The sequence below is a fragment of the Drosophila subobscura genome, chromosome E (genome assembly GCF_008121235.1).
Source record: "Drosophila subobscura isolate 14011-0131.10 chromosome E, UCBerk_Dsub_1.0, whole genome shotgun sequence".
Lineage (NCBI taxonomy): Eukaryota > Metazoa > Arthropoda > Insecta > Diptera > Drosophilidae > Drosophila > Drosophila subobscura.
This window is the reverse complement of record NC_048531.1, coordinates 13,888,923-13,900,173: the sequence shown is the minus strand read 5'-3', so window position 1 is coordinate 13,900,173 and position 11,251 is coordinate 13,888,923. Positions and strand designations below refer to the sequence as shown.

At 54.2% G+C, this 11,251-nt stretch overlaps 1 protein-coding gene across 1 annotated transcript; it reads left to right on the top strand.

Moving 5' to 3' along the window:
- Positions 1-2,289: 2,289 nt before the first annotated feature.
- On the top strand, positions 2,290-11,004 carry LOC117889752 (small subunit processome component 20 homolog). Its single transcript, XM_034794198.1, is given in 7 exon segments — positions 2,290-2,451; positions 2,517-3,527; positions 3,529-4,888; positions 4,948-7,788; positions 7,844-9,705; positions 9,759-10,409; positions 10,479-11,004. Coding segments are annotated over 7 exon segments (8,205 nt in total). The 5' UTR covers positions 2,290-2,406; the 3' UTR covers positions 10,914-11,004.
- The last annotated feature ends 247 nt before the right edge of the window (positions 11,005-11,251 follow it).

Genomic DNA, 11,251 nt, shown 5'->3' with positions numbered 1-11,251 from the left:
TGCTCACACTGAAACCAGTGTATTTCAAAATGAGCCACGCCCCTTTCCGCCTCCGCAAAAGGGCGAAAACCTCCCAAATCTACAATTTTGAAGATAACAGAAAACTAAAAACGCCATTCCGTGGGGAATGACCATATCTATCAGATCACCAAATTGGGATCCAATTGGATCATTATTATAGCCACAATGGAGAAATTAATTTTCAGTGGCCAAACCCACCCCGTCCCGCAGCATTCACACTCTGCTTCGCGCTGTTTATGGCCTGGCCCCTGACACGTCACTGCCTCTGCCTCTGCCGCTGCCTCTGCCCTGACTCTGCCGCTGCCTCTGCAGTGTGTGTCTATAGGGGAGGGTGGCGAGCTAAAGGAGCGTGTTGGCGTGAGCAGTGTTGTTGATGTAGATGACAGATGAAGAAAAAATGTAAAATTTGACAAATAACCGCTAAAGTGCAGATGTAGTACTGAGTGCCGGGTATAAAAGTTGTGACGCGTAAGAAGCGTCTCACACGTCCCTTCTCGTTTTTATTTGTTAGCCTCTAATATAATTTAATTGTATGTATTAATTGTGTAAGCTAAGGTTAATTGGCAAAATTTAGTTAAATTTATTGACAACAAAATTCGCGGGCTGCTGCCTCAGCGCGGGGCCAAGCAATCCGCAATTCCCTTTACGCCGACACTTCTCTGTCCAAGCTGGAAGTGCTTGCGCCCCGGGCTCAAGGAGACGCAGCCCAGACATGTCGGGCCGCCCCTTATGTGTATTCTATATGTATATTCTGTAAGTGCAAATATTAGAGCTACACACCCACACACATATCACGGTAGATACCCCAAACAGCATGTGGCCCAACCCGCAGCTCGAATAATTTCTCGAAATTCAAACGAATGTTCTGCAAGTATTTTGTTAGACTGAATGTTTACTTTTTTCTGTATAATTGTGTTTTTTGTGGAGAACTAACATGCGAATGCGAACGACATAGACCGTGCAGTAGGTCTATGATTTGTGGCTAACAAAAGCGTAAAAATTGTATCTAACATAAGCTCAATAAGGAATTGAAAATAGAAATGTATTTTTGATAGTACTACTGTATAAGCTAGGCTAAGCTACGAACAAAACTTCTATGAGGCTGTTTGATATGAACTGAGTCCCGCAGCCCCCAACATCATCATCATTATGATGTTAAAAAATACGCACAAAAATAAAAAAAAAACAAAAATAAAATATAATCTGATGAAACAGCAAGCCTTATAAGTAACGTACAATAGAGTGTCGAATATAGGCCTTAAATATATATAAAGAAGAATCTGGCAGAGATTATTTTTGCCAGAATAAATCAGCATTTTAATATTTTTAATATGTGTACGTTTTAAGCTGTTGTCCGTCCCACTGAAGATTTTACATGAAACAATGTACAATGGCAATTCTATTTTATAAAGTGTAAAATCCAATTTTCGTATAAATAATACATAAACATATATATTTTTATATGCATGTCTATGCCTAGTGTCTAAAGAATCTACGCATAAGTAAACATGAACAAAGCTTCACATAAAATATTTTGAAAACCAACAAAAAAAGTAATATAATCGTAAAGGAAAAGAAAAATTCTCATATTGTGATAGATTTTATTGAAATTTTATATTGATGAAATGCGATGCCTTTTTGGTTAAAAAACAATGATAGAGTCTGATTGCATGCATGATAATATACATACCTGTCTATAGGAGATCCTCCGATTGGAGGATAAAATCACAAGATGGAACAAACTTCCATCGTGCAGAATTTTAAAGATTTTTTTATTGTGTATCCTGTACTTTGTATATTGTTTTATGTGTATGTATGGTATGTACAACCCGATAAGCAATTCGAAAATTTAATAAAGTCATTTTTTCAAATACTTTGAATTAATTCTAGGGAATCTCGAAAATCCCATTATCCAATGCTGAAGGAAAATATTTTAAATCTTCCGCAATTTCGGACATCGAGGCTTTCGATACCCCATTTTTCGATAGGAATATGATTTCCGATAAACAAATAACATTAACCCATTGACGACCATGAGGGTATTTAAAACATACACGAAATATATTAAACTTAAACAATTTTATTGCAGTTCAGGTGGAAAATATTATTATAAGTTTGGGTGGTGAGTGAAGAAAAAAGATGTATCTACGCAGAGAGTTCACAAACATTATTTTTTAATTCGAGTTGTTTACCTGTTTAATTAGAGGGGGGTGAAGTGGGTTAACTTATGGTATATCGGTATATTTAATAAACCTGCCGGTATATTATGGTAAATTTGCTTGCACGTGCATTTGAATGTCTCCAAACAAAAGTTGTTTTTAGCGCATAACTAATCCATTTTAACATAAATGCAGTGATCCGTAAGTATATGTAAGCAACAATAGAATGGCAGCCATAACGGAGAAGTCGAAAGACACAAACACATTTCGGGTAAGTGGCCAGAGAAGTCTCACGTGTTGCGCAGCGGCTCACATTTTTGCACCTTCTGCCTGCAGTTCAAGTCGTTCGGAGATCGCGTGAATGAAATCGACTTGCGCCACCTGGCCCTGTACCACATTGGGCACAGGAACGAGGAGCTCGACGAGGAGGAGGACGAGACCTACTTCCAGCAGACACTCCAGAAATGGAACGTCCTCAACCTCACGGAGGAGTACAACTACTTCAGCAAGCGCTGCCGGAAGATCGTCACCCTGCCGCAGCTGCTGCACCAGAAGGACTTTGTTATCGATCTGCTGCTGGAGCGACTCTCCACAGCCACGAATCTGTCGCAGCAGCCGCTGCTGGAACTTCTCTATGTCCTGGCACGTGACCTGCGCGAGGAATTCTATCCCTACTTCCAGCGTGTGCTGGACCGTCTCATCTGCCTGCTCAACACCCAGGATGCCGAGCAGCTGGAGTGGACTCTGATATGCCTCGCCCATCTGTTCAAGACTCTGAAGCCCTACCTGAAGCGGAACATTGGCATTGTCTTCAACGCCATTCTGCCCCTCCTGGACGAGCAGCACTACGCCGAGCATGTGATCAACTTTGCTGTTGAGTGCTTCGCGTACATTGCCCGTGATGTGCGCGACTTTCCCCGCTTTCTGGCCTACGTGCTGAAGACAGTGCTGCGGGAGCAGGTCGAGAGTGTCCACGGCTGTGGCAGGCTGATCTACGAGATACTTCGAGGCGTCAACGGACAACTGCACAACTCGGCTGCGGATATCTTTGCCCATGTGCTGGAGGTGCTCGTCAGCCGGGATGACAGCCACAACACGGCGGCACAGGCAGAGCTCTTGGGCGACATTGTGGAGTATTCCCTGGGTCTGCTCTTGAGCTTCCTACGCCCCGATCAGAGCGGCGTGCTCTGGCAACAGCTCTGCTCTGCAGCGAACCGCGAGGGCGTCGACGCTGCACGACTGATTGACTTGATGCTGCCCCTGGTCACGCACAAGGATGGACGCTATGTGGCTGAGCTGCCTCTGCTCGTTCCCACGCTGCTGAAGTTGCTGGAGCGTAGCGCAGATCCCCTTGCACCCGCTAACAACGCTGGTGACCAGCCTGCTTAAGGCGCAGCAAGCGCAACTGGCGCAGCTGGATGCCAGTCGGCTGCTGCAGAAGCTGTTGGCCACAAGCAGAGTATCCGCGGATGTGTATGAGGACTCCATTCTGCAGCTACTCGACTATCAGCAGTTTGAGATCTTGGTTCTGCCGCACGTCCTCAGCTACTACGAGGAGAAGCGACTGCCCAGAGCCTTGGAGCTGCTGGCTCGGATTGTGCAGCACAAGAGGCCGCTGCAGGTGGATGGAACATCACTCTCCCACTGGACAGTCTATCCGCTGCAGCTGAAGCAGAAAGAGACCATCAAAAGCGTGGAGCAGCAGCTCCTCACCCTGGATGTGGCCACAGAGGAGCACCTGCTGCTCCTGCTGCTGGCTCCCCATCTGCGGGGCTTCAGCAAGCAGTCGCTGGAGCAGACACTCCAATCGAACATCGAAGAACGCCTGCGCAGCCCCAACTCGGACTACACTCTGCTGCTGCTGCTGCTGCAGACCCATGCGCTGCTCAAGTTCAAGCTTCCCGCTGCACTGGCCTCCAAGCTGCATGTGTTCCTCACGCCCGAACTGGCCAAAGACATCCGAGCCGTGGCCTGTCTGCAGCTGCTGCTGCTGGAAACCCCAACGAAAGAGCTCTCCGCCTCCGAAGAACTACTGACTGCCGTCTGCACGCTGCTCAGCCAGCCGCAGGCGCAGTACCGACGCATAGCAGCGCACTGCCTGGACCTGCTGAACGCAGGGAGTAAGTGCAATCCCTACGCGCACTTCTACGCCGCTTCCTGCGTGGAGCCCACGGTGCACAACTACCGCGAGCTGCTCCTCGAGCTGCAGCAACTGGAGCCGGCATCCGCCCAGTTCAAGCAGTACTCCCAGCTGCCCCACTTCAAGGAGCACGCGGTGAGCCTGCTCCTCGGGCTGCTCTACAACAACTTTAAGTTTGTGTGGGCCCCGGTCCAGCAGCTGCTGTCCGCCTACGCGAAGGCAATGGGAACAGACGAGTTCTGGAATCTCTTCAGGGCGCAACTCCTCGAGACAGTCGCCTGCATAGACTACGAAGTGAACTCCAGCAGCCTGCTGCAACAGCCGCAACGGGAGGGGTATGTGTCCGCTGCACTGACCCTGCTCCTGCCCGAGGCTGGGGCGCAGCAGCTGAGCCTGCAGCAGGCGCTCAACTATCGCCAACTGCTGTGGCAGAGCCTGCCCAAGCTGGGAGCTCTGGCCGAGGTGAAGAATGCCGATGTGGTGCGACTCTTCCTGCAGTTCGTCGAGCAGGAGTACCGCGCACAGCTGGAGAGGACGGAGCACACCTGGAACGTCAACGAAGCAACAGGTAGGCGTAGCAGTTCCTTGTACATCGAATCATCATTGAATCTCCTTCTTCCTCTGCAGCGGAAGACGTTGAAGCCGACGAGGATGAGGAGAATGAAGCGCCGAGCGGAGTTCGCTCCCGCCAGAAGCGGCGCACACACAATGTCCATGCCAAGTTCATACTCCAAACGCTGCAGCTGAAGCTGGCCTGCTTCGTGTCGCAGCCGAACCCCAAGGCCCTGCACCGACAGGCCGAGATGCATGCCTTCTATCTGGAGCTGTTGGCCGGGCCCAATGCGCAGCTGCAGCAGCTGGCCCTCGACTGCCTGGCCGCCTACAAGCAGCCAGCGGCGCTGGTGCAGCAAAAGGCACAGCTGGCGGGTCTGATCGATGAGGCAAAGTTCAAGACGACGCTGAGTGGCTTCGAGCTGGCCAGCATTCCAGCGGAGCAGCGAGCCCAGCTGATGCCCTTCATGCTGCGCGTGCTCTACGGCAAGATGCTGACGAAGGGTGTCCAGAAGCAGCTGAGTGCACAGCAGCGCAAGACCCTCATCCTGCGGTTCCTCGGACAGCTGGAGGAGTCGGAGATCATTGAGTTCCTGCAAATGGCCTTCGGACGCTTTGCCGAATACACAGACAAACCCATCGAGGAGCTGCACCGCCATGTCCACAGCTCGTACGACTCCACGGCTGTGATTGCGGCCAAGCAGCTGCAGCGGATTGTCAATCTCCTGGAGCTCATACGCAAGGAATTCGCTGGCAGACTCACCGCCGACTTTCAGGTCTACGTTCTCAAGTTGCTGCTGCTCGTGGGCAGCGTCTCGCAGGAGGTGATCAATGGCCAGGGAAAGCTGGCGGCTGCCTACAAGAATGTGAAGCACTCGGCACTGCAGACGCTCGGCAATTACTTTGGCCAACTGGTGGATATGGAAGAGCTGTGGCAGCAACACGAGATGAATGCCATTTGCGGGGTGTACGTGTGGCCGGGGCTCGCCCGACTGCCGCACGACTCCATACACACGCCCACGCCGCTGCTGAAGCTGCTGCTGCTGTGGGGCGCTGAGCCTCGCTACCAGAAGTGGCTCAACCAGAGTCCCTCCCCGGATGAGCCCGCCATAATGGCTCAGCTGATGGCATTGCTGCTCAACGACAAGGCCAAGCCCGTGGTGAAGCGTTCGCTGCTGCAGCTGGTGGAGCAGCTGCTGGAGGCGGCTGCCAGCGAGGAGTTCGGCGTGGAGGCATTGGCCATTGTCCAGCCACACATCCCGGCCATACTGCAGCAGCTGCAGACCAGCTGGCGGCACCGCAAGGCCGGCAGACAGATGCTGGACAAGCGGGAGCTCAACATTCTGACGCTGATCACCTCGCACGTGCAGGAGCCAGCCACCTGCGAGCTGCTGCTGGAACTCGTGCTGCCCATATTCACCAAGCAGTCGGCCTCCGCCGGACCCGAGACTGTCGTGCAGCTGATCACCACGCTCTCCAATCTCAGCCAGCGTGTGCCCAGGCCCCAGGACTATGTGCGCCAACTGGCGCCGCTCTTCGAGCAGGTGCACGTTCTGCCCGCGAGGAAGCTGCTCTGCGATCTGCTGGCGGACATGGCCAAGCGGCTGCACAAGGAAGCCAAGCAGAAGCCCGAGCTCTCCGCCACTGCGGCGTCGCTGCGGGAGTGGGCGAGGATCGTGCTGCTGCTGAATGCGTGGGACAAGCGCTGGCTGGAGCAGCCCGACTACGACAAGCGGCTGGAGGGGCTGTCGGAGCTGAAGCAGCTGGTGGAGCACAAAGAGCAAAAGATTGACCTGCAGCTGGGCGTGCTGGTGGTCTACAATTGCTTCTACATGCTGCGCCACGTCTCGGATCTGGGCATTCGTGTCAACATTGGGGAGCTGCTCAAGGCGCTGCTCCCGCAGCTGACTCTCCAGCTGGAGGCCAAGGAGGATGTGCAGTTCTGGCTGGAGGACACATTGCTGCCACTGCTGCAGCGCTCGCTGAAGGACGAGCGGAACGAGCACGCCAGAAGCGAAGCCATTGGCTTGCTGGGCGAACTCTCGCGCCATTGCCCCGCCTCACACGAGATCTTTCGCGATCTCTCGCCCCTGGCGGATAGGCACGACCTGGAGGTGGATTTCTTCGAGAATATGCTGCACCTGCAGACGCAGCGACACGGTCGTGCCCTGCAGCGACTCGTCAACATCTCTGGCGGCAGCTGGCGGCAAGCGCCGCCCTGTGCCCGCACCCTCACGCAGTTCCTGCTGCCGCTGGCCACACGATACCTGCTCAGCGAGCGGCACACGGGCAAGCACACGCTGGTGGACGCTGCCATCGAGGCGGTGGGCGTGATGAGCGAGCTGCTGCCCTGGACGCAGTACCATGCTGTGCTGCGCTACTACCTGCAGAAGCTGCGTTACTCCCATGCCCAGCAGAAGCAGTGCGTCCGCCTGGTGGTTCGTATTCTGGATGCCTTCCACTTTGATCTGACGCAGGCAGAGGCTGATGTCGCCACGCTCGCGCGCCTCAAGCAGAAGCTGACGGAAGCCCAGGAGGAGAAGATGCCCGCAGTAAAGGCGGAAGAGGGAGAAGCGGAGGGAGAAGAGCAGCCCCCAAAGGAGGAGGACGACATTGACTTTGAGGGAGATGCTGAGGCGGCAGAGGCAGTGGAGCTAGTGGTGCTGCATCAGCGGAATCAACTCTTGGCACCCAATGCCGCCAAACGCGTCATGTCCACCATCACCACGGTGCTCCTGCCCACCCTCAATCGTTCCATCACGGAGAAGACCAACTACGACGCCAAGCACAAGGTGAATCGCCGCCGGCTGAGCCACGAGCGCGAGGAGGAGGAGATTCAGCGAGTGCCCATTGCGCTGGCCATGGTGAAGCTGCTGCAGAAGCTGCCCATCGAACTGCTGGAGAATAGCCTGCCAGGTGAGTACCCCACTGACACTCCAAACTCCCCTCCCCAACTAACTTTTCTTACTAGGAATCTTCATAAAGGTCTGCACCTTCCTGCGCTCCCCCCTGAAGTCGGTGCGGATGCTGACGCGCGATATTCTGAAGAAGATTATGATCACGCTGGGCGGCAGCTATGTGGGCATGCTCCTGGAGCAGCTGCAGTCGCTGCTCACGCGCGGCTTCCAGGTGCACGTGCTGTCCGTCACCCTGCACGGAGTACTGGACGCACTCCGAGGCGAACTGAAGCCGGAGCACATTGAGAGCTGCCTGCACAACCTGCTGGAGGTCGCCCTGAACGACATCTTCGGGGATGTGAGCGCCGAGAAGGAGGTGGAGAAGATTGTGTCGCACACGCCCGAGGCCAAGCCGAGTGCCAAGAGCTACCTGACACTCCACATAGCCGCCAAGCACATTCGGGACAACTGTTTGCTGGATCTGCTGCTGCCCTTCAAGGAGCATCTGCTCCGCTCGCACTCCCGCAAGGTCACGCAGAAGATCCAGGAATGCTTTGCCAAGATTGTGGCCGGACTGGTGGACAACGCGCACATTGCCAGGGAGAGTCTGTTGATCTTCATCTACGGCACGATGTCGGAGAGCATCAGCGACCTGCTGCCGGGCACACAGAAGCGCCAGCTAACGGCCAAGGAGCAGGCGCTGATCAAACGCGCTCGTCCGGACAGCCTCATACTGCAGCCAGCGCCGGGCCGGCGCAGCGTGTCGATTGGCAACAAGCTGGTCAAGTCGAATGCCCAGGCCAATGCCCACATCCTGGTGGAGTTCGGACTGGAGCTGCTGCACTTTGTGCTGAAGCGCAAGAAGCTCTCGGAGCTGGACTACCAGCCCTTCCTGCACCCCATGCTGCCGCTGCTGAGGGATGCGCTGAGCAGCAACCACGCGCGGACCACCACCTACGCCCTGAAGTGCTACACGGCCATTTGGATTGGGGAGTACGAGCTGTCGGAGCTCGATGCCGAGCAGCTGCAGCCAGTGGTGGCGCGCATGTTTGAGATCGTGAAGAACTTCTCCAGCTTTGGGGCCACGCGGCAGGAGGAGAACGCCCAGCTGGTGCGCGGCAGCTTCAAGGCGGTGGTGGCGCTGCTCCGCAAGTGCCAGGACTATCAGCTGAGCGACGAGCAGATCGAGCAGCTGCTGCTGCAAATCGAACAGGAGCTGCAGGAGGGCGAGTGCAGCAGCCAGACCATGTGCTTCACGCTGCTCAGAGCGCTGGTCGGACGCAAGGTGGACACTCGCTCGCTGCACGACCTGATGAAGCGTCTCTGCGATCTGTCCATCATTTCGCAATCGGACTACGTGCGGGACGAGTCGCGCGGCATTCTGCTCACCTACATCATGGAGTACCCGCTGCAGAAGCGCGTGGATCAGCTGGTCAAGTTCATGTCCGTCCAGCTGCTGTACACGCAGATAGCCGGCCGACTGTCGGCCATCCAGTTCATGCACTCGATCATCAACAAGTTCCCCCTGCTGCTGCTCGCCAAGCAGTCGGAGTTCCTGTTCCTCTCGCTGGGCACGCGGCTGGTCAACGATGAGGATCCCTCCTGTCGTCGCAGTGTGGCCGCTGCCTTGGAGGCGCTGATTTCGCGCCTCACCAAGCTGGATCGCCAGCCTCTGCTGGAACTCACTTTGCTGTTCTTCACTTCGGAGCAGTCCAGCCAGAAGCCGGGTGTACGCGAGATGGCTGCCGCTCTCCTCTCCCGGTTTGTGCAGGCTGAAAAGGCGGGCTTTGCGGAGCGACTGCCCCTGGTGCTGCCCACGTTGGTGAATATCCTAACCCTGGGCGATGCGGAAGCCAGCGGGCGGTATGTGCGTGCTCCGGGTAATCTGGCCACCGAAGTGGACGAAGAAAATTTGGAAAAGAAGCGGAGGAGAAAGGTAAGACATTTCCCCATTGATTTCCCAGCGGATTCTAAAGGGTTTCCTTTCAGCACTCTCAAACTACTCCCGACGAGGAGCTGCTGCTGGCCGGCCAGGACACTGAGTCGCGATTGGAGCAGCAGCAACGCAGCGCCGACCATCAGCTCATCCAGCTGCAGTATTGCCTGCTGAAGATCATGGAGCACTGCGGCGAGGCCATGCTGGCCGACAAGGAGATTTCCGACACTATGGATCAATTGGCCTACGGCTGCCAGCGGCACTTGGGGCACGAACACAACTGGGTGCGCTGCAATGCGGCCAAGCTGCTGACACATCTCTTGGCCCACTACGACTACGCCTATGTGGGCCAGCAGCTGGTGGGCGTTAAGCGAGAGGATGGGGAGGAGAAGTCGCTGGAATTTATTTACGCTCAACCTGCGCAGGATATCAAGTCGCTGGTCTTGGACCTGTGTGCTCAGGTCACGCCCGGCGAGACGGCACAGGAAATGATTGACGAACTGTCCAAGATCCTGCTGTTCGTTGGGCACATGCTGCGGGATGTCCCATTCAGTCTCAAGCAGGAGAAGGACTTGGAAGCGCAGGAGGACGAGGAGGAGCTAGAGCGCAAGCCGACAAACAAAATCAACCTCAACTGGCTGGTGCGAAACATTCGCTTTCTGGTAAACAAGGAAGTGACCAAGGCACCACACGACACCAGCACCGTATGTACAATCACAATCCTTCCTTTGCTTACCCATTGATCATGCATCCATCCGTTCTACTTGCCACAGCGCACCGCCATGTTCACGCTCATTGAGGCACTCAGCACGCTGCTCAGTGTGGAGGCGATCACGAGACTGGCGCCCGCTCTGCTCCAGTCATTGGTGCGTGAGATGTCGGAGGAGGATCAGAACGTCGATGCGGAACTGCGTCAGCTAGCGCTACGCGTGGGCAGTCGGCTGCGCAAGCGAATTGGAGCGGACATCTACGACAAACTACGGAATGTGTGCCAGACCAAGTTGATGGTGCGTCGGGCCGAGCGGCGCAAGGCCGTTGCCCAGGAGAAGGTGCATGATCCAGAGCGTGCGGCCAAGCGCAAGGCTGGAGTGCAGGAGCGCAAGAAGGCTGCGAAGCGCCTGAAGGTAGCGGTGATCCGTGGCAAGGCGCCAGACACCAAGCAGAAGCTGAAAAAGCGCAAGAGGAAAGCGGAAATGGACGGATTTTAATTAGTTAGTTGGCTGTTTGCCTTTATGTAAGTATTGCTAAGTAGAGTGGAAATAAATCAAAGTAGAATTCACCAATTTAGCGCATCCTAAATCCCAAGATAAAAATTTATTTTGAATTTGCCGGCATTCTATTGAGTACTTTAGTCGATATCGATTTGTTTTTGCATATGTAAGTATTTTTTTGTTTGGAGTTGACAAGCATCAAGTTGTTAAAACGTTACATTTCATTGCCACTAACGTAACGTCATGAAAACTGTCCCATCTTATATAGAATTCAGTCATAAATTGGATAAAATTATAGTTTAAGCGCTGATAGCCCTCGCTAGCTGGTAATATTA